The 24,354-nt window shown below is 37.0% G+C and overlaps 1 protein-coding gene across 1 annotated transcript in view; it reads left to right on the top strand.

The window, feature by feature from the left end:
* MTPN (myotrophin) overlaps nt 1–24,354 on the top strand; it is a 42,912-nt gene that overhangs the window by 4,616 nt on the left and 13,942 nt on the right. The window contains exons 2-3 of the mRNA XM_074168361.1: nt 19,601–19,714; nt 20,844–20,927. Coding sequence (XP_074024462.1) covers nt 19,601–19,714; nt 20,844–20,927 — 198 coding nt within the window. The remainder of the gene's footprint in view (nt 1–19,600; nt 19,715–20,843; nt 20,928–24,354) is intronic.

The following is a 24,354-nucleotide window of genomic DNA, read 5'->3' as shown; positions in this document are numbered from 1 at the left end:
CTATGTATCCTTCACAAAATTGTGATACTACAAGAGCCTTGCAGTTCTCTGGGATATAATGATGTTTGAATACGTCTTGAAAATGTGGAAAACTTGACTACTGCAAAACTAACTGAAGAGACTAAAATAAAAACATTGTTTAGAAATACCATTTTGAAAGAGGTAGCAGTCAGTGGTATAGTAAAGGTCTAAGTGTTGTGAAAAAGAGAACAGACTTAAATATGACTGTGAGAAGAATTATTAGAATGGAGAAATAAGTATCTTTTAATTTTTGAGGGGTAACCTCTATTCTTTTGAGTGTCTGTTGAAATGGCTTGTACTCCTTCAGAAACAAACTAAATGAAAAGGAACACTTCAATGGTCATTATATATGGATGGATGACTTGAGTTACAGATTAACCATACCATGGATACATTGAAATTCACCCTGTCTCACTATATTGAATTCTGAAGTGCACTTCATTATTACAGCTGCCTTGATATCTGTATTGTCTCAGGCTCAGAAGCAGTTTTCTTGATCTTAAGTGACAGGGAGCCTGAAAGCCTTGCTGGATTACCTTGCAGCATGAGTATACCTCAGTAGTTTGTCCAGGAGCATATCAGGGCTAGCACTGACCTGGGAGCTGCTGGACTGACTTTATCCCCGGTGGAGCTTCTTGGATATCTCTGTATTGTAACTCTTCAGTGTTATGCCAATACTTGTACTGTGTGAGTTTTTATTTATCTGGAGTATTCTAGGCCTTCTGTTATTTTCCTGTTGACCACAGTTGAGTGTGCTGGAGTGTGATTGCTAAAGATACGGTTTTGTTTTACTGCTTAGTTCTATTTAAACTTGTTGTTTGATTTATGTTTTGTAAATTTGAACATGATGATGTAAACCTTTCATTTATGAAACAAGAGAGTTGTTTGCTACAGTAACCTGCTCTTAGCAGGTTCCATGTTTGTGGTAGAGTTACTCTTAACTAAAATGCCATAAATGTACTGGAAAAAATTTTCAGAAGAACGCAGCATGGCAGCTACTTTTAAGTAGTGGGTACATAAGACATACGAGGTTGATGAAAAACACCTTTTCAGGATGGCTAATAGATATCCCCAGTCTGACCTGAAAGAGTCTGAGCACATGTGGCAAAGAATTGCTCACAAATATTAATAGTTTGTGCATCAGTAGTTTATAGGAATAGTATGGAGTAACAAACTCACCTGTAAACTTGGCATTGTGGTGGAATGTATGACTCGCTAACTGAATGAACATCCTAGAATTCTCAAATCTGTCCTTTTTGTGAAGGTACAGATATAATTGATTATGAATCCATTTTCATCTGAAATGTAAATGGATTTCATAAGACTGATCACAAATCTGGAACTGCTAAATGTAGTAGTATCTTTCTGAGATGCTGATGTCAGGCCTATGATCATTTTGTTTGTTCAGTTGTCTTCTGTGCTCTGAAACTCTTGGTGGCTTTAAGAGATTGCCTAACTATGTGACTCATGTTTGACTTTTTTATGCTTAAATAATAAAAAGTACTTCCTTATTTGTTTCTGTTTGAGCTGTTCTTATTATGCTGACTTGTCTTGTGTCTAATGGATGTTTGCTACAAAAAGTGAAGAGAGAGTGATCAAAATCAGATTTTAATAAGGCATTGAATCTAAAATTTTGTTGCTGAAAGTTTTACTAATGTGTTCCACTCCCTAAATTGAAAGCGAATTTTATCTCTGCTGTGAATATATCCTCTTTTGTCTGAGTTTGTGGTCTTTAGCATGATAACTATGACAGTACAAAGTTAGGAACAGGTTATGAATAACAAGCAGAGAATTCAGTGGTGTGAGGAAATTATTTGCTTCTATTACTGCTCCTTTTCTTCCCACCCTCCCTTATTCTAACCTCAGTTTTCCCTCTTGTAACAGTTTTATCTTTACTAAATCCTTGTTTTTCAAGCCTAGCTCTTGTCTTCCAATTCAGTTAGTTAATTTTGATTTCAACAGGAGGGCATACAGAAGATAAGCTGTCTAAAAGCCCAAGAGAACAGTTCGGCAGTGGTTTGTATTCTGTCTCCATTTGGAATAACATGCAGAAAGGTGTGTGTGTTGCGAAGATTATGCGTTGAATGTTGAAATGAGTACCATGGACTTGGTAGGTCATGCAGGCCACATAAGTAAAAATACCAAATGAATGGATCTTGCAGCAGTGTCAAAATGCATAAATAGGGAACCACATGGACAGTTCACAATAGTCACTTCTATGTGCTTATTCTGAAGGAGCATATTCTTAGCTGTTAAGATACCAGGACTTGAAGATCAAATATTCTATCTAAGTTTAAGCAGAACATAGTGGACCCAGAAATGCAGGATTCTCAAGTCCAAGAATTTTTATGAGACTCAAAGGTAACTTAAAGGTGTAGAAAAAAGATCAGAAGAGAAAATTTAGGAAAGATATAGAGAGACAGTGGACATATAAAATTGTATTGCTTAAGTCACATACTCATGTTTTTTTATATGCATCCCCAGCTGAGTGTTCTTAGCAGTTTTTTTATGGCTTTATGTTTGTTTGAACTTCTAAGCATGTGTGCAGACAGAAGTGTGAACAAAGTTATTTCTTTGTACCTAATTTGTACACTTCCAAATTTTGTACTTTGTATTAAGTTCTTCTTAATTTTAGTTCCCCCTAGCAAAAGCTGCATCTTGAATGTGGTATTTACCAGTCAAAGTTCTGTGGAAAGAGGCTGTTGTCATTTGTGTAGACAGATTTCCTATTACTAAGACAAAAACTGTAGCTGGAATTAATAAGTGTCAGTAACAAGAATTGTTTTCTTACAAGTTGCAGTTTCAGCAGTTTTGAACAATTAGATGTTTTTCTGCTTTAGCTCGTTATGAAGAGTGGCAGGTACAAATTAGCACAACTCATATTAAAAAGTTTGAAATTTTCATTGGATGCTGGATATGCTATTGGCTCTTCTTACTGCTAATTGATGCTAAAGCCTATGTTGATTGCAACCACTGATGGTGAATTCTCCAATCACATGCTAGAGATGAGAGAAACAACAGTTTTCTTTAAATGTATGAGGGACTAGTATCTGTGTTGCTCTCTCATGCAGTGAAGATCTGTAGCACTCTGACTTGGAAAGCAATCAGTAAGTCCTATTGAGCAAGGTACAGTTCTTGTAGTTCCCAGTTTATCTGGAACATACTTGTGTGTATTTTGGGGTGTCTTGTTTGGGTTTTTTGTGGGTTTTTTTTGTAGTTTTTGGGTTGGTTTTTTTGTTGTTCATTTTAAATAACATCAACTTACTTGCTCACCTTTTCTTTATCCTGGAAACAGTTGAAATCCTGATGGAGAGTAGGGCAGGAAAGAGAACTATGGTCTTGTAAACTAATATGCACATGACTATGGCTTTTAAGTAGCTTGGTGGATTTGGGGTTTGGTGCTTTTCAGCACTTAGCCTGTTTTAACGGTCTTTATTAGTCTTTTGTATGCAGTGTAACTCTGTAGTTCAGTGCAGATGCAATAATCCTTGCCATATTATGTATATCTCAAAAGAAAGCATTTATGTAACATTCTTGCTGCAGCAAGAATTAAGAGTATGGTCTAGATTTTTGTCTTTCCTTATAGCTGTTGCTACCTTACTCACTGGTTACAGGCCAAAAGGGATATGGTAAAATCATTTTACTTAGCCTTAAGCTACACTTTGAAAACCAAACAGAGTAATTGTGTGCAGTGGCTAATAAGCTGAACGGACCAAAACATCACAAGAAAGGTATTCTGGAGACTTGCCTGTCATACGTCCAGCCAAAGTTCAAAGAATATTCTAAAATGTATCTAATTATGGAGTCAGTTTATAAAACGCAATTGTGTGCTTGAAGTTTCTTAGGGGCTAAGATTGGTTCTTGATAATTATTGCTGAATGTCTGATACTTTCTTTCCCCAAACTCCGTTAACTTACGAACTTTTTAACACACGTGTGGCCTATAAATTAGTTATTAATGTCAAGGGGGAAAGATGAGCTGGAAGGCTATTTGAGACAACAGAGAGAGAGCTGTCCATAGAACAATTACCATCAGCATATCTCTTCTAAACTGATTTGTTAATGATGCTATGAATGCAAATATCGACAATAAGTGTTTTAAAAGGATTTTTATGTTTGTTCAAAACCACTTCTGGTACTTGATTCAGGTAATCCAATTGGGAGGAGGAGGTTTCAAGTCCTTATATAAAAAAGACTGGTCAAGAGAGTTCCAGTGAGGCGAGACCTGCATTTCTATGTATGCCCTGTATAAAAAATTTTGCAGGATCCTCTGTATTCAAGTGGGGCATCTGGGAAAACCTTTATTGACAAGTCAGCAATCCAAGAAATAACTTTAATAATAGTATTAACTCTTCCTTGGTGAAAGGGATGGATATTTAGCATGGTTTAAAAAACTTGAGTTTGACCTGTAAAACATTAATTATCTATTACTTAAATTTATCTTGGAGATAGTAACTCAACAGTAAATACATTTAATTTCAAAGTATATTCCTTTAATTAGAGTATAACATGAAACACGGTCTTTAGTTCAGTTCTTGTGGCAAGTTAGTAGACTGTATTTACTAAAGCATTTTCAACAGTGATTCCTGGTGAAATCTGGAGAAAATAGCTTAGCTTTTGTATGTGGATTATTTAAATTATAAAAGTGCAATATCAATATTGGTAAGGTTTAATGAAGCTGAATACTCAAAGTGTATATAATTAGTTTACAGAGCCATTCTGTGGATGTTAATATGTATGGTTTTTTATGTATATACTGGTTAGAAAGCAGCATTCATTTCATCGATTTAAAAATAGCTTTCCTGATCAAGTTTTTTTACTTCCATGTTTTGCATGATTCCAGTCATCAACTGCTTCAGCATGTCAACAAAAATCTGCGTTGAGGCACAAACTTCTAGAACTCATTAATGCTACTTTTGATATTTCATATCTTTTTATGCATTGCTACATGAAGAAAACAAATTCAGTATGCACAGGAAAATGACTGCTTAATATGAAAACTTACTTAAAAGCTAAGCTTCATTGCTTTGGGTTTGACAGAACACTTGGTCTTGCCTTGGATATATCCTGTGTTCAGATTCTAGAGAAGTCAGTAGTGCTTATGATGCTAAGCCCCAGTTATAACATTTAAATTTGGTATTTTTCTTAAACTATAGCAGTAATAATTTGAAGGTGTACTCATCTTTCTGTTTATCCTCTTATACATTTATGGAGTACAACCTTAAGTTTGGGAACTCGTATTTATTACTGTGGGTAGGTTGTGTTTTTTTTTATTGTTAGTTTTTTGATCATGCATAGAAGTCAAAATATCAAGCTGGCATTTAGTGAAACTGAAACCAAATAGCTGGCGCCTACTGTTCTCCTAGAAGGAAATCAGTCATTTCCTGTGCATTCTTTGGACAACGTGTACTGAGGATTTTAATACAGATGTTGATGTTGGGGCTCTTACAGTAACTGCAAATGCTTTAATTCAGAACTAGCAGCTAAGTGCAGGTTGGATGGTAATGGATTTTATTCTTTGCTCAGCTGGTTAACTTTTGGAGCAATGATCTAATGATGGAAACAGCATGAATCCCATTACTAAACCTTCGGATTTCTTTATACTTGAACTTAATATTTTACTCCAATACAAACTTAGTGACACCAAGGAAGCGAAGCATGGTACAATGTATTTTTATCTGTTCAAACTTGCTTCCAGAATTCCACGATTAGATGATCTGACATGTTAAACTTGAGTTTGTGTGAGACTACATGAAAGGTGTGTTATAGATTTTTCTGTTTTGATAGCGTCATCTGTTGTCAGCCTGCTGATGGTATAGTACTGAATTATTGAGACCTCATCTGATTTCTGGTTTAAGTATGGTTGATATCTCCTGGTTAGCAATTATCTGGCACCCACGTGGGCTGGAATATTTTCTGCTTAGAGTATAATATACCCTTAGTATAGAGTGGGTATCATCAAAATCAGATCACCCAAATCAGATCAAAATGCAGCAGTGTTAAAACATGGAGTCTGGCCAATCACTTCCAGAGAAAAACCCTTTTAAGCCAGCTCAGTGTTGCCTGTGAAAATGGACATGCGCTGTGTTCAATGGATACAGTACTTAACATGTCTCTTTAGAGTTTTATGTCAAGGTATACAGTCATTAGACCTGGCTGTGATTCCTTAGAATCATTTAACCACTATTTCTTATTTTTGGTTGTGCCACATGATCGTGTCTGATAGACAAGCCCTGGTGCTACAACGAAAGCATTTTAACTTTAATTGCAAATTCTAACTCCTCTTCTAAGCAGAGGTATCTTAGAAGGTGTCTGATCATCGGCTGTTTCGGTTCATGATCTAGAACATTTAGTGCACTAATGCTCATCAATTAGAGTAGTACTCTGGACAGACGGGCTCTTGTTAGAAGAAATAATACCTTCGTCTGCCACAACTTAACTCTGTCAGAACCAGTTGCTGCCATTACTGTGAGCTGTTGCCTAAGAGGCGAATGCTTTTGGACCAAACTTTTAAATAGAAATTCATAAGAGCTAAGAGAAGCTGCAAAGCTGGTACCTTCATTCCTGTTTCATCACTTGCTAATGCAAGTGATGAGTGGTTTCCACTATTTCTCGCTTAAGTCTTACACAAATTAAGGATTTGTGGGGGGAGAACAACTCTTTTCAATAATGTGCATACTAGACACATCTACGAAGCCAGGATTGTGGCACAAGTTTCTAGAAGCTGTAGCTAGGGAACAGTAGGTTCATTACTGTTCTACAGAACAACTCGTGTATCAGGTTAGTTTGCCTCTGAAAGTGCTGATGCAACAACTGAAGCACAAACAGCCCAGTAGTTCAGTTTATTTAGCAGTTGTTTCTGGACTTGTATTCTTTTGACTGAGACAAAGGACTTCAGATTGCATTTGATTATGGTTGATAAGCTACATACTTGTTTACCACTAACAAAGAAAATCTGAAAAGTATGCCGAAGTACCTTTTTGTTGGGGTAAGCCAAAATAAATGTAGGAGTGCTTATAAAAGCCTTTTAGAGTACTTTAGATACCATATCAAGACATGCAAAATTCATCATCAGGTTCATAATTAATTTTCTTAACTTGTGTAGACCAAGTATTGATGTTAGCATTAGCAGTTGAGGCTTCTGTCAAAGAGAGAATTGCAAAGTAGATACCCATGTATGTTTAAAATGGGTATCTACATCTTTCTGCTCTGGTTGTAGAACTTGCTGCAAATGACAAGTCGAGAGACTCGCACTATCATCAGAACAGATACCCTTTTTTTTTTTTTTATAACCCAGTGAGGGTCTTCTAGCAGGAATGTTATGCTGAAATTCCTTGAGTAACCTTTTTAAATACTGAAGCTCATATGGATGTGGCAAGCAAAACTAATAGCAAAGACTAGATGTGGATCCAGAACAGAAATGAAAACTTGCTACTGGTGTCTTCAGCCTCTTCCACAGAGATTTAACTTTCTCTATTCAAGAAGTTCCCTTCTCGACATCTGTTCATTTAATTTTGCTTTTTGATTAGCTACAGGATTTCTTGTGGATGTTTTTGCTATTTTTGTTTGTTACAGTAATATGTGATAAGACCAAAGTGTAAAGACTGCTTGTCCCAAATATTCCCCAAAGCATACAGAGTAGAAAGAAGACAGCTGGGAGAAAATTCCTTGTTGCTCCAGTTTATGAAATTTAGAGGATGGGGAATAAAAAACCCAGAAGTGTCAAAAAGGTGTTATTAAATACCTCTTACCATGAACACAAAGATAATCAGTAGAAAGGCTTAGCTAATGCACTTGCTCTCAACCTTTACACAAAAAAACAAAGAACTTCTAGATCTTCTGAAATTCTGTGGAAAGTAGTTATCCCATACAATAAATGTAGGTCATCTGCTTCTGTTCAGTTGTCCACAGTTGACTGTGATCCACTCCAACTGCAGTTGGAAAACTACTGAAATGCTCAGAATATGCTGAACCACTAAGCAACAGCAGCATTTGTCTCTTGCTGTGGCAGGCTGAATGAGACAAGGTTATGTTAATTTATTTAGTGGACTCAAAATAAGTAATTTTTGAAAATATAGAGGATTTAAATGAAAACTTGAATCCTGCACAAAATTTTTGCAGTTGCCATGGGAAACTGCCTACTTGCAGTTACAGTGAGTTGATTTCTCAGCTTTGGCAGGAACTTATTGCTGGTTTTTAACTGAAGAAATCTGCTTCAAAATCATAAACAATTCACAAGTTACACTTAATCTTTTTCCTTCCTTTTCAGCTCTTTGGACTTCACCCAGCCTTTGAGTTGCTAGATATTTCAGTGTGTTCTTTCTTTTAGGTTGAATATTGACCAGGGGCAACAGGTCATTTTTCTTGTGAATCAGAAAACAGAGACAAGAAAACTTGAGACTCAGTAATCTTGCTGAGCGTAATATGTAGAAAACTACTGCTTCTCCTTAGGCTTCCTGCATTGTTTGAGTAGTTCTTTTAACATGTCAGGTTGAGTGGAAGTGTGGTATTGTTCATCTGCTCTGCCCAATTCTTAGTTCTGCAATCCCTGAAGCATCATATGTCAGGAATTTTCCTGTTACAGGAAAAAAAAAAAATGTACTAAAGTTTAAATAATATGCTGCACTCGTGTTATGAGTTGGTCACTTGAATTGTTCTTGTTTCTAATTAGTAAAAATGGACAGAATGTGAAAATGGTATGTTAGTCTAGGGCTATGATGAAATACCCAGAAACTTACAGAAATGGCTTTCTTGACTAAAGTACTAGACTAGTGGTTCAGTTGTCTTCAGGTTTGTATTAAGAGAGCTGATGTGAGTTTCAGTCGTGGATGCAGGTATTTAACCCCTCTGCTCAACCCAGGAAAAACTGCTTCAGGCTAGTGCTCCATTTTGGTTACCATGACAAAAGTTCTCGAAGAAAATTGTATAACCAGCTTGGAAGAAGAGATTAATTTATTGTCGCTGCTACTCTAAGGTATTTTGAGTAGTGATAATTTTAACCCTTGAAAACTAGAAATAAGTTGTTTAGGAAAAGCCATTAGGCCTGAATTACCGAGTTCATTTTAAGGGTGTTTTTGTTGGTAATCTCCAAGGACCTGTGAATGTTCTAGTGTGGCTTTTGGTTGGCTGAATCAGTTTATATCTTGGCAGGAATGAAAACTACTTCTTCAAAGTCAATGCTGCTTTTTAAATCCCAAGACTATACTATAGGGGGCAAAAACTCTGAACTACAACACGAGCTCAAAAATCTGGAACGTAGTGGGATCATTGAACTGAAGACCTGAAGTGCAGACCAGGTCAATACTTTCATATAGTGAGCTCTGTTAAGAACTGGTGTTCTGTAATGCTGTCAGATTTATTCAACATATTTTACAGAAATGGATATATTGGAACAAAAGACACCTACAAATCCAACTTTAAGGTTAGCAGTATATGAATCAACTCTTTGGCAGTCATAAGGCGAGAACTTGGGTTACAGAATGGAATCCATCGGATCCACTCAAGAAACAGAATGAGGAGGATGAGAGCACTTTCCATCAGGTCATATGAGGAATATGGGCTCTCTACACATAGGCCCAAGGACTGTTTCGGTAGTGAGAAAATTGAGATAGTAGCACTTGATTTTTCAGTGGTAAACCTCAATTTATTTTTTGTACTGGCAAAAGTAAAAACAGGTTTTTGTGTGTTTGGACTCATAGCATTCAATTTTAGTTCTTCTCAAGTCTTTCAAGAAAGCTTATTGTGAACCAGGGTATTTGAGGTTCCAGTTCTGTGCTTAAGCAACTGCTAGGGGGAAGAAGAATTCAGGGGAGGTGAGCTATGACATTCCGTTTCTATGCTGGAAGATCAAATTGCCTTTTCTGGTGGTGTTTGAATACAGATGAGATGATACTGCACCCTGTCTAAAGTAAAGAAGGTTAAGATGCTTTAGGGGGCTTTCTTTGCATTCTGGGACTCGCTCATGAGAGCATGAGAAATGTTGAGAGAGTGCTTTTCAAGACTGTTACTTAGACACACAATTTATGTCCCTGGTCGCATATTTTGAGGAATCTGTGATTGGCACAGAGTTACACAGAAGGTGAAAGCAAAGTGGTCTACTGGAAGGAATGCAGAAACATTGCACAAATGTGCAGGGGTGGAGGTATGACAGCCAAAGTTCAGTTGAAGTTGAAACTGGCAAGGAATCTCAAGGGCCGTAGAAGGGCCTAGTGCATGATAATGAAAGGAAGGCAAAGGAAAAGAGGAGAATGTTCCTGATGAATCTGAGAAAGCAAGCATTACATTCCTATTAAGAATAGTGAGAAGGAAGATCTGGGGAACTGTAGGTGTGTCATGTAGCCTCAGTCTCTGGGAAGGCTATGGAGCAAATCCTCCACCTCCTAGAACCCATTTGACACTATATGGATACAGCAAGTGACCAAGTTGAAGTTTGTGGTATATGGACTGGGTAAGTGTATAAGGCTGTTGGACTCAAAGGGTTGTCATCGTCAACATCGCTTCTAAGTGGCTGGTTACCAGTGGCGTCTATCAGGGTATTGGTAGTATTGCTTAATATTTTTATTGGTGACCTGGCCAATGGGATCTTTACTGTTCAGGACAATAGGCGAGAAAGAAGTAAAACCCATGCACCTCTACAAGCTGGGAATTAGTTGGCTTTTTTTTTTTTTTTCAGAAAAGGACTTCAGGGTCCTGGTGGACATCAAGCTGCACACGAGTCTACAGTGTGCCCTTGCATTATTGAAAGCCAGCAGCATACTGGGCTGTATTATCAAGAAAATACCCAGCAGGCTGAAAGAAATTTTTCCCTTCTTACCACTTCTGAAGCTGCGTATGAGTACGGTGTCCTGTTCTGGGCTTCCTAGTACAAAAAGAGGCATTAACATACTGGAACATATTCAAGCTCTCAAGGCTTGTAGAATCCTCTATCCTCAGAGGTGTATGGAGCTCAGCTGAGCAATGTACTGATCTGATTGGACCTACTTTGAGCAGATGTTGGACTAGATAGCCTCCAGAGGTCCCTTTCGCCCTTAAATAGTCTGGGATTCCATGAGTCATTAGACTTACAAGCTTGTAGAATTAAACTGTCCTTATATTTTTAGATTATTAGTCAGGTCTCAGGAAGTGTGGTATTTGCGTTTTCCCTCATTACCACCAGTGTTTATGACCCATGGATTAGTTACGTAAAGACATCATTTTACTGTTACAGCAAGTAGAATAAGGGCAAAAGTTTTTGTTTGACTTACAGTTGTGAGCTTAAGAATATTGTTTTAGAAATTATAGAATGATTGACCTTGAAGAATGAAAGTATGTAGAACAAAGGGGTGTTTTTCAGTTGTTTCTGCTGTATTGTTTTTAAGGATTCTTAGTCAAGGTGTTTAGATTTGCAGTGCTAGAGAGGTAACTTTTGGATTAGATGAGCCCGAGAGCTGACATGTGACAACAGGAAACAGTTGAAAAGTCTATGAACATACAACTGAAACACAGGTTAAGCAGTGAACTTTGGCTTAATTACTTAAAATATAATCATTTTGAGAATACAAGTAGAATGACAAAGATAGCTATATGTATTTTTATATTCAGAGTACTTATGTGTTGTTTCATTCTGTTTTGGTGTTTTGTTTTTTTTTTTTTTTTTTTGAAGTCTTTCCAGTAATGGATGAATCCAGAAAAAGTTATACTGGAGAATGATGGGGTGTGAGCTGACTCAGATTTTGAGTAAAGGAAAAAGAGTATTAGGGGAAGATTAATACACATTAGTTCCTCCATACCCTCCCACATCCCCACTGTGGAAGTGCAAGATTGTCTGCTAAACCCTGTTTAAGTATATGGCTAATTTTTTTTTTTTGGAGGTGTGGTTTGTCCAAGCTTGGTCTCCCTTCAGAAAACTAAGAAATACATTGCTCTTAAATGAGTTCAAAGCGCAGGTTATCTATGTTCCAGTTAAAAACAGAAAACTTACTTTTTCAGGCAATTAGGTGTGAAAACTAAAAATGAGTTAAATTGGAGGGGAAGATTTCATTCAGTGGATATCAATATAGTTTTAATTATTGCAAAATATGTATTTGGATTGTATCCAACAGCATAAAGTACGGTTTACTTCTACCAGTTTTATTTTATAAAGTTAAAATTAAATTGGGACACCTGACCATGGTATTTTCACTCAGAGGGCAATCTCTGCATTCAGAATATCACAGCGTAAGAAAGATTTTTACATTTCAGTTGCATCCAATAGCAGTGATGGAGGTGTATCAAAGCTTACCTGGCTATCTACTAGGAATTTATTTTTTCAAAAGGCATCTCATGAAGGTGAGCATAGAAAATAGATGCTACACTGAATTTCCCCTCTTTGTTTTCAAATGTTTTTTGTCATAAAATTCCAGGAGAATTTTTTGTTACAGCATGCACTTTAAAGTGAAGAATGTTGGTAATGTTGCATAAAGGAATCTTACATGTGATCCTTCTGATATAAAGGCCATGCACTGTGATATGACAAAGAAAAAAAAAAAAAGCACAACACCTAATTTTTACTTTTTCTTTCATTTGCACATATTTGCCTGTTGTTCCTACACCTGAGTAGTATAAGTGCTCGAAACCTGAGATGCCCCTTCTCTCCATGAGTTGAATTCTTAACATCTTTTGCTGTAAATCTGTGCAATGAGATTGCTTGGAAATACTTCTGGTGAACTATCTCACTTAATCTTTGAATTTTTAAAAACAAATACAATCAATATGAACAAAGGCCTGTGGGGAAGATAGTAAAATATAAAGTGTTCAGAAGTAGTATTCTCAATAAGCAGTAAGCTGTTCCAAATATCTCATCCATAGGACTTAAAGTTTATCGGAAGAGGATTCTTCTCTCTTCCTCTTTCCCACTCAGACAACAATAATAAAGTTATTGCTATATTTAAAATGTCAGAGTTATTTAATACTCTATAAGAATGGCCATCCTTTGAATGTGAAGAGATCAAAGTAATGCAATAGACTGTACATGTACAGTGAGTTCATATTTTTCCAGAATAATGGAGACAGGAATTACCCAGTAGTGTAGTTCCTGTAGGATGCTTCGCTGCTCTCTAAGGACATCTGACTGCATGGAATCTGGTTTCCTTCATCAAAACTGGAATGAAAAGAGTGCATGAAATGGGGAGATGAAGTTATTTCTGCATAACAGGATAAGTACAGATGGGGATATGAAGTTGTTTCTAAATCTGAAAGAGCGTTTTAATGCCACCAGTATTACAGATACTGCTGTGCTAATACAGTTAACCTATGCAATAGGATTTAATGAGGTCACCGTTTTGAGTTTCGATTCCTGTGGTAGAACTGCAATATAAATCTCAGCTACTTACTTGTGGTGTGTTCCAGGTGCCAAGTGGTGAATCAGATCAAGGAACAGATTCAGCTGGAAAGAAGAAAATGACCAAGTTAATTTTCAGACTGATTAGATCCCTCATTGGATTCATCGTTCAGACACTAATTCTGATGCAGGGGTGGGAAGGATCAAACTGTTGCTGGGAGTAGGAATACTTTAACTGCTACACAGGAGAAAATTGATGCTAAACTGATGGGTGAGCTGTGACGTTAATAGCATGAAACTAATGTTCTAGGGCAACACTGTTGGCAAACCATGGTGCCCAATTGAATAGCTGGCTTGGATTCGGTTTCAGTTGTTGTGCTACTGCAAAGTAAGCCTGGGATTGAGGCACATGGAGTATACTGTAGGGATGCTACAGTGGCACTAGATGAGTTTAGTTTAGCTTATTTGGCTTTAAGTGTTGATGCTTTTGAAACCAGCAGGAACTGGGAAAAGAGGGACGTAGCAGGTAAAGCTAGACCAAGGAAGGCATGGAATACAGTCTGTGTAATAAAGCCTACAGAAAAGGCAGGGGCTGTTCAAGGACAGTGTCAGTTTGGTGTGGTTAAGTTAATCTGCCTGGAAAATAATGAGCTTTAAAACTTGTAATTTTTGACTAAACTTGTTCATTCAACATTTTCAATGACCTGATGTCATAATGTGCATTAGGGACAAAGTCAGTGAAATCTGATTCATTCTTTTAAGTAGGGCTGCAAAAGAATAAGGAATTAAATTTGCCAGAACTTATTCAAGGCGGCTGTTAAGGTGCAGATGCTTCCAGATTACTCTGGGACATTCAGCAGACTTGACAGGAGGGCAGCTTGGCTGTCACAGAACGCCTCTCTGAGCTCAGATACAGAGAGGGGGGAGCATGAAAAGGTGGAATTGGGGGTGGGTACCCAGGAATAATGTAGGCCCTTTCCCAGGGTGTGCAGGGATGGAACTAAAAAAAGCCAAAGCTTGACTGGAGTTAAACTGGAAAAGTACATGAGACACAACCAGGGTTTTTGTCTAGGTATATTGGCAAGAAAAGGTGGAGCAAGGAAAATGTGTGTGAGAGAGGCTAGTGGAAGAATTAAGTTCAAGACTAACTCGTTTTGACAGTACTCACTTAAGGTATTAGTTAGAACAGATCTTTTTATGGATCGAATTGCTCTGTTACAGAAAGTGGGTGATAGCTGCATGCTATAATGAATCCTACTATTAGTTATTTAAAAAGGAGAGAAAACTCTTGAAAGTATTTAGAACTGAGCTTCAAGTTTTTGTTTTTTTTCCTGTCCTCAGTGAAAAGTTGATAGCCAGCTTCCAACTGAAGCTTATACTTAAAGTCCTTCTGAACAAAATATTCTGCTGTTATCCATGTATGTGAGTTTTCTAAGTAGGTCATAAGATCAACGTGTTATATCAATCTTCTTTCATGCTGTCTTGTTTAGCAATTGGAGATTCACAGAGAGGCTTTTCTTTACCTGTAATCAGATTTTAATAGAGGGGATTATAGCAGATACCTGTTAACTGCAGGTTCTGATGTTTTCATGTGTCGAACCAGTTTTTAGTGTTACTGCACAGCTGGTGCTGTAAGTCTTTGGTCTGCAAAGAAAAACATTACTGATGTGGTTTATGCCAGACTTAGCCTTAAATGTCTGACTAAGTAAACTCAATGTATTCTGGAAGGTCATTAAAGAGGTGATTGTGTCTTTCCTTTTTGCAAGGGCAAATTCTTTTCTGAGGCTGTGCACGAACATTTGCGCAATTGTTAGTGAATGTGTAGGTCCACTCTAGAAAGTGAAAATAAATAGTATTTAGGAGAGATGTGACCTTTGACTGAAGGTATGTTTTATTTTGAGGTGATATGATTGATTCTGACGTAATTAAGTCTCCTTCAAAGTACCCTCATAACTGTTAGTCTTGTTGCTGTTCTGTTAGATTCTAAAAAATGGCACAAGTCCCATAAAACTTCCTGGGATAATTCTTCTATCACTTTTTTTGTCTAATATACATAAGTGTTTCTTCCTGCAGGTGTAAAGCAAAAATCATGCTCCTCTTTGGCAGTTCATGTAGGTTATGACCATATGCCTGTGCAGAGTCTGGTCTATTTTAAAGAAAACCTTTAACAGCTATTTGGTACAGTCTTTGTTTCAGCCCACCAAAATATTGGTTACTTTGCTATCTCAGAGGTCAGTATTGAGAATCATCACCCAATAAGATTGCCGATACCCAAATTCGTAATATTCAGTATGATGTCTTTGGCCAATATTATTCAAAACCACAGTAATTTCAGAAAACTTTACATAGAGATGACTCTTTCCTTTGAATCTGTACTTCCTGTGCTGTTTCCTGCCTTAGCCTGTTACAGGACTTGAGACACCACGTTGTCTCATTCTGTTGATGTAACTAGCCACACCTTCATCAGAGCTACCTTATCTATGAGAGGGGCCTCAAATTTTGACCTCATGCTTAGATTTTATTTTATTGTATTAAGATGTGAATTGGCATTTGAAGCTTGTTGGTATAGCTACGATATCCAGTTTCCTTGCTAATGTGAATCTTTGTATTCTCTAGTGCATTCTCTAGTTGTTCACTTTTTAGATGCCGCCATATAGAGAAGATATGTTTCCTTTACAAAATGATCTGTCGTGGCTGGCCATTCTGTCAACTGAGAACCCAACTGCACACATAAGTCAACATCTCTCCCTGGCTTAGCTGAACAGAATACTTCAAGTGGAAGAGCAAGAGAATCCAACTTGGAGTGCTCAAATATCAACAGCCACAGGATTGGATTGTATATTCTAAGCTTAAAGGAGAACAGCAGCTTGTTTAGATAATCTTTGGCAACCTTATCTAGGATGAGAGATATGTTTCACATCACTATCTAGCCAAGCAAAAGGTTTATTGTTGCAGCTGTACTAACTACTGTCTTTGGCACTGATGCACTACCAATTTGGATCCTGAGGGTTCAAGCAGTTTTCTGACTTTCCCATTTTATAGGTGATTTTTCTATACAAGTTGTATCTTGGAGACTTTTACTTAAGCACATAAATGGCAGCTGGTATAGATAAAGATTGAAACTTTATATCTTTAATTCAAATTTTATTAAAAGTCGATATTTCCATGCCTAAAGGCACTTTCCCTTTGCAAAAGGGTAACTATAAGGATATTCCTGCCAGTTTTATAACAGTTCGTTTTAATTTGAATAACTTGTGTGTAGGGGTAAGGTTTAAGGGTTTTTTAGTTGACCTATAAAATTTCCACTGAAAGTGTTTTGTCTTCCAGCATGAAACTCCCTCGGAAAAAGATATAATTTATTGTTCCATGGATACAGATAGAGCTCTAGACCAGTGGTCTCCAAACCTTCTTGATCATGCACCCCTATCAGTGAAAAAAAAAAAAAAAAAAAAAGCCAAAATTAAGCAGGCACCACCAATATCTGTATATTTATTTATAAATTATATACACATACTACTGTACTCATGTTATTTACATTATAAAACATACTCATAAATGGAAGTTAAAGATGAGATAAAGATTAAATAAACACTATTTTTACAGTGCAAAAAATATTTTCTTCTCACACTTCAGTGGGTTGTCTTGCACACCTCTCCAGGTTTTCACATCTCATTTTGGAGTCTACTGCTCTTCCTATGGGGAGATTCCCCAGGCAACATAAATAGGAGATGTAAAGGCCAGAGAAAAATTATCGGTGAAGAGTCTGCAAGCTTTCTGACATATATGTGTTAGAGGCTGCATTTAAAGCAGGTGCTTGTGCCAGGGTTTGATCCATGTATCTGAAATGGTTTGATTTTTTTTTTTCTTCCCTTTCTACTTCTGTGTGTCTTGAATGGGGAGCAGGAAAGGCCAAATGAAGCTTTATAGCAGTTGGTGATCTGTTTTACAGTGGCTTTTCACACCTGTGAAACAAGTGGATAATGGACTTAATTGTTGCAGAACTCGGGAACACTTGCCGTTTTTGTAACTTATCTGATATCTTTCTTCTGTTAATTTGGACTAAAACATTCTGGTGTTTGACTTCAAACTGTTGATATATTTTCTCAGTGCTACTGTTCAAACCCAAATAGTCTGTGTTCAGGCCATTTTTGTTTGCAGACTTTTTGCTAGAAACTCCCCTTTATATAAACAAGCTTTCATTGTCTTTAAGGGAGATTTGGAAAACTTGGTGTTTGGGTGTTGGTTTGGTTTTTGGTTTTGTTTTTTAACTTTCAGAAGTTCATTGTCCTGCAGGAATTTATTCCACAACTGGCTTAGGAGGGAACAGAGGGATCTGTGGTATATTCTTCAAAAAGAAAAAGAAAATCCTATAGTGTAACCCAAGGAGTCAGATAATATTTACAAGCTTAAGGAAGGGGAGCTTTGTTGGACTGACCTATTCTTAAGACCGGATGATTCTAAATTTCTTTTTGAATGTGAACTTTGTAGCTTTACTGTGTACTGTTCCAGGAGTTAGCTTGCTTTTCCTTCTTCCTTAACCCCTTATTTACCATGTCTTGGCATGTGTCAGACATTACAGGAGTTTTTAGAGACTGTTTTGGGGTAGTGACTGCATGGCTTCTACATGGTTCACTTCTTAAACTTATGCATCCCAATCCGTATGTACTTGAAAACAACATGTGTTACTTAAACACCAGTTGTTTTTAAATTGACGGGAAGTAGCAAGGTATGATTAAGAATATGAGGAGAGCTTAACTTCCTAGATAAGCTAAGTATATGCTGCTTCCTTATGCACTTTTCAAACCAGTGTGGCTATTTGTATGCTGTTAGTGTATTGTGATCTGGATGATTTTTTTTTTTATTATTGGAACACAGTTGTTAAAATATCCCCACCAAAGTTTTGTACTGAACTTCAGCAAAAAAGAAGTTACATCACAATACTGTTTACCGGTACAGTTACTGCATATAGTTAGTCATATTGAAATTTTGCATGTTAAACTATTGTTTTGATAGTCCGCATAGCTAAAGCTGTGGTGAACTTTATTTAGAAGTACAATTTGTTGCTGTTCTGAAAATCATAGATAAAAGTAAAGCAATCTTTTATGTCCAACATACTTCAGAAGCCATAGCGATATTTCAGGGTCGGTACAAGCAGTTGCAGAGGTTTTTTCATTGTGCTACTTGCTGCTACTTCATGCTACTTTGAAGCCAGAACCTTCAATAGTGTGAGACCCAGCTCCTGACCTCTGGGACCACAGAATGTACAGCCTTTTAGTTAAACACCCAAAGGTAAATGCTGTTAGTGTTGCTTTGACTTTCAGCAGGGTATATTATGAGAAGAATAGAATATTGTATTGACAGGAGAGGAGAATTCTGAGGTCGTCTTGTTATTTGGCCAGTAGTATAAAACTGAAAATATACAACGTCAAATGCAGAATAAGATTTCCTTCTGACAATCTCTTCATCTGTTCTTAGAAGGGAGGTGGTGTCTGGAAGATATACGTCAAGCCCTCTATTCTGTGAACCTTCTATAGAGATTTGGGGCAGGAATGAGAGAACTGCAGGGACTCAGAGAAGTATGAATTGTTGCTGTAACTGAAACTCTTTTGATTGTTTTTCTGTGGAGATGCAGGCCTTGAGGTATGTTGCTAAATTACCCACTCCTTAAAATACTAACATTGCTTGCACGTATGAACAAGAAGTCACTTACCACATAGCTTGTCAGTATTTGGTTTCCGGTAACTTCTTGTCATTACTGAAGTGCAGCAAATCAGTTTATCCGTAGTTGCACAACCCAAGGTGAAGAAACAAAGCTGATTAGGGACTCACTAAATTAAATTTTGTTTACACCTTGAGAGATGTCTCAATCCACTTGTACAAGTGGCATTAGAATACAGCTTCCTGTGTCCTGGTTTGGTTGACTGCCTTCAGACTTTTTTGTGTCATGTAGAATTGGCAGGTGCTATTTATAAAACAGAATGGACAGTTCCATAACTGAGTTTTAAGTTATGAATGGTCTGTACTCACTACTAGTTACGATGCTGACTTATTTCAATGTGTCTGATTTCTTAGTGTGCAAAAATGACCAAGGTTGTCTTATAGTCTTAAGTATGTAGATAAGGGAAAGGAAATGGAGCAACTTAATTTTCATTTTCCTTGGGCAATTTCTTAAATATTTGGATGGAAACATTCTTCAGCATATTTAAAGGTGGTGGATTTTTTCAAGCTCTTCTTCATGTGTTAGCTCTAAAATTTTGCTAATTAGATTATGTTTACATTGAAGGGCGAAGACGTCAATCGGACACTTGAAGGTGGGAGGAAGCCTCTTCACTATGCAGCAGACTGTGGACAGCTTGAGATTCTGGAATTTCTGCTATTGAAAGGAGCTGATATTAATGTATGTGTATCAATTTATAAACAGATGTTAAGGCTGTTAGGGTCTCCTTCCCACACACACATGCACGCGTATAAGGGATTGGTATAGGTGCCTAAATGGTTACTGAAAGACTTAAACTAAACAATTTGATGCGTTTAAAAATATTTGAGACGTGGTGTATCAGAAGCACAAAATTACATTTATTAAATACTTTTATTCTTTTTGGACACACTAGGAAAAGTTGTTTGTAGCTATAAAAAGTTAAATTTAATTTGACCATGATTAGAAGAATAACTCCAATAATCACATCTAAAGAAAGCTTGCATGAAACATGTATTACATTTATTGGAAGAGACTTCAGAAGACAGTGCAATGCATCCTTGGCCAGCGCAGGATCCACTCTGTTTAAATTGGTATGCTTCTCTCTTTTTTGGAGACATTTTTACTTGTACTAACTTAGTCATTTTGCTGTAGCTTGGAATGCATGGCTGGGCTGTATTGGCACTTCAAAATAGTGTAGTTCTCCATAAAGTGAAGTTTCTAAATACTTTAACCATGCACCCCAAATGCTGTGCTGTAGAATATTTATCTGAAAGTTAAGGTACAATGCATCTTAGCTTTAGTCCTTAACAAAATGGCTTGGATTTTTTTCTCGGTGTCTGGAAAGATTATCTCTTCCTCAGGTGTTCTAACTGGAGAGGAGGAAAAAATTAGAACATTTCACTTGCTCCATTTCTTATTCTTTCCAGGACTATAGCTTAGAGAGGAGAAGACAGCTCAATGTTTCAGCCAAAACTGGTTTCTGAAGTCAGACTGGCTGAGAAATAGGAGAATTAGGAGTACTGTTTTTAAATTGGTCAAAATTTGTCAGCTGAAACCCCACAGTTTCTATCATTGGCCTAAAAAATAGACAAACTTTAGGATATCTAGAAGTCTTATGGAAGAAATATCTTGCTGTTAACTGACTGATTTTTAAACAATGACACTTTTTTTTTAAAAAAGGAGAGCAAAAAATTCTAAGGGAATGCATATCTGGATAATATCCTTAAATCTTTACCTTTACTGTTGACAAAACAAAATTGAAAAGTGAAGTGAAACCATTTAATGCTGTGTGAAATTGTGCTTCGAATAACTGTGTGTCAATTTGCAGGCTCCAGACAAACATAATATCACACCACTCCTATCAGCAGTCTATGAGGGCCATGTTTCCTGTGTGAAATTGCTTCTGTCAAAGGTGAGATATAAATGTTTAGAATGAGTTATCCATTAGCAAAGTGTATTACTATAATTTATTTTTTTTACTAAGATTATGATGACCCAGATAAGGTCAGAACATCAGACAAATGCTGTTTATGTTGCTAAACCAAAGAAGGTGCTCTGATTATGGAGAAGATAGTTGAAGGAGAAAGCTCCAGGACACTTGCAGTGTAGCAAAAGTAATAGTGACTACTAAGAGTATTGTAAACTCCAGCTAGAGAGCAATTAACAGCAAAACAGGCAAGAAAAAAAATGCATTCCTTCAGCAGACAGGGAGGAGTGGGATTTAACTTTTGCAGCTGTTTAAGTGTTTCATGTGATGGAATCTCCACTGTGAAGTTGCTCAGAGGTGTGGTTTCCCTCTGCTTTTGCCAGATGACTGAAAATCCATCTGGGTTGGCAGAGTGAGGGGAAGTAAAAGTAGGAAGATAAGCTTTCTCTGTTATAGAGCTTGTAAATTTTGTCCTGGGGAGAATAAGTTTAATCTGTTTAATAAGTTTAATCAATCTGCCTTTGATTCATATTACAAAGGTGATCCATTTGAGAAAGCAGTAGTTAATTCAAGCAATGTTTTGTCTCTATTTGCATGTGTTCCTTCTTGTTACACTTCACTTTGAAAAGAGGAGGTTAACAGTGCATTTTCAGTATATGATGCCATTTAAATCATTTGGCCGAGGGATTTCATGTGTAATGTTTTCATACACCACTTCCAAGGCAAAATGGTTTTCCTTTTAACTGCCTTAATGCTGCACCAATTTCACGTTTCTTCACATCTCTCATCCTGTGTAATGTTAGTTATGCCTTCCTATGAAGAAATGCTCTGACTTAATTTAGGATTCAAATGGTGCATCCGACTTGCTTAAATTTATTGTGAGGAATGATCCTTCATTTAGGATCGTTATAGACACGTTACCAAAAAAAAGGTATCCTTTATTCCATGTTGTATTTCTTTCCATTTCTGTTTTGAAGTGTTTTGCATTCTAAATAAGTTGCTCAAATAATAAATAAGATGCCTCAAAATTTGAGTTTAGACATTAATTGCCTGGCAGCTAGTAAGAGTTGTGCATTTATTGTAGTCTGTGTCAGCAAGGGCATTAAGGTGTTTCCTGAACCAGATGTTTTTCACACAGCTTGTGTAAATATATTGATCTCTATACTTGGTACAATTTGAATGGAATTGGTTACACTTAACAATCATAAAGATAAGGAAATCTTACAAAAATATGCAGAATGTTATAAGAAAGTGAACTTGGACTAGGAGATGAGCTTAGAAAAATGTGACTGCAATTGGATAGTTTGGGAAATCTTGTATTATTTTCAGATTTCTTCATGCAGAGCTAAATGTTGTACAACATCTTCTTGCTTCCATTCACATGGGCTGGCTGATGAAGTATTTATGAACTGCAACTTTGCTCATCAGCTCATTCTGTTTGAGGCAAATCTTACATTAAGAGGTAGTTCTTTCTCTTAATACGGTTATCATATGATGCTTGTTTGAACATCTGTTGGCACACCTTATTTGTAACATGGTGGGGTTTATGTTCTTTGATAGCAGATACCTAGGAGATCAAGTAGTTCAGCCCTTATTGAAAGTTCTAAAAATTACTGACTGTTTAGCTATGACTGTTCAATACTCTTCCTAGTTACTTTTGGAGTGGGGTGTATTTTATTGTTACTCCAAATGCAGGACAATATTGAGTGTCTGATGTTAGTGTATGTAAATAGTGCAACTGCAAAGGATGGACCAATATATTGAAGATTTTCCTTCAAAGCTGCTCTTTGTTGCTTTTGTAAATACTCCACTTACTGCTAAGAAGCTTCATTATTGTACATGTACCTACTTTCAGCTGCCTTCATTTACCCTGTTAGTTATCTCTTGCATACATGGCCTCTGTCATAGAATATCCCTTGAGCTGTTGGACTAGAAGTTAATAATCTCCTTAACTATTTTTAAACAGGAAAACAAAAATAATGATTTTTTTGTACTTTCACAAATTTCGAGAACCAATGAACAGTGATACATATCTCCTGTTTGCATATGACATATAAAAAAGTTAGCAGTTTGATCAAGTTAAAATTGTGTAAGGAATAAGAGACTATTCCTCTCCACCTTCTAAGATTAGATTTAATGTAAATGATTCTATGTTGGATGCAGCTGTTGATGTGGAAACTGCATTGTCTTAAGCTAACATTCTGTACTGCCTTCTACAGTATGTGAATCGTGGAGATGTTCGTAAGCCTTTCATGTGAGACTTTTGAGCTACTGAGAGGAGAAGGGATGTTCCAATAAATGTTTCAGACATTAATCAGACATAAAATGAAAAAAATGTACCTTAACAAAAGTACCAAATATGAAAAAATTTAGCTTAGTCAAGGTGACCTCGAAGATTTTTGTAGATTTTCTGTTACTGTAGAAGATTCATTCATCTGATGAAAGTAAGCTGGTTACTCTTTCATGTAGTGTGACTGCAGAGCATTCTTTAAACAATCTTCCACTGAAAGCAGTAAAAGTATTAAAAGTATTTGGACATAATTCACTTTCAGGGTTGATAAATACATATAAATAGTAGAGACACTGAATCAAGATTCTAAGCTCTTAAACTGAGCAGAATGATTAAAGTAGCCCCTTGATCTTAAGCTGAAGTAGCCTGGGCTGCTGCAAACCTGTACTTTGCATTATTGATACAAGACCCTTAATACCAAGTCCAATGGTAAACCTAACACTTATCAAGTCCACCGCTAAACTGTCACCGAGTGCCCCGCCTACACATCTCCTGAATATCTCAAGGGATGGTGACTCAACCATGTCCCTGGGCGGCCTGTTCCAACACTTCACAACCCTTTCAGTGAAGATTTTTTTTTTTTCCTAATATCCAGTCTAAACCTGCCCTGGTACAACTTGAGACCGTTTTGTCCTATCACTTTTTACGTGTGGAAAGAGATTGACATTCACCTTGGTATAGCCTCCTTTCAGGTAGTTGTAAAGAGTGATAAGGTCTCACTTCAGCCTCCTTTTCTCCAGACCAAACAACCCCACTTTCCTCATTTGTTCCTCATAGGAGTCCTTCTCTAGACCCTTCACCAGCTTTGTTGCTCTTCCTTGGACGCGCTCCAGCACCTGTTATGGCTTTACACAGATCTACATTTGAAATGTGGTGGAATATTTAAGGACATAGGAATAGTAGGGTATTAGGGTTTTTTAGGGATGTAGTTACGACATCTGGGCTACAAAGCTTTTAAAACTCTGTTGAAGTCTAGGTGACGCACTGGATGCAATGTGTCAAACTTTGTCCTTCATATATATGTTGCTCTTTTACTGGTAAGGAGGAGGGGGGAATTTCCAAAGCTAGCATAGGGTGCTAGGATGACTTGAAATAGTTCTAATTCTGTTCCTTTTCACCCTT

This window comes from Numenius arquata, chromosome 2 (assembly GCF_964106895.1).
Source record: "Numenius arquata chromosome 2, bNumArq3.hap1.1, whole genome shotgun sequence".
NCBI classification, from domain to species: domain Eukaryota; kingdom Metazoa; phylum Chordata; class Aves; order Charadriiformes; family Scolopacidae; genus Numenius; species Numenius arquata.
This window is presented reverse-complemented; position numbering and strand designations above follow the sequence as displayed.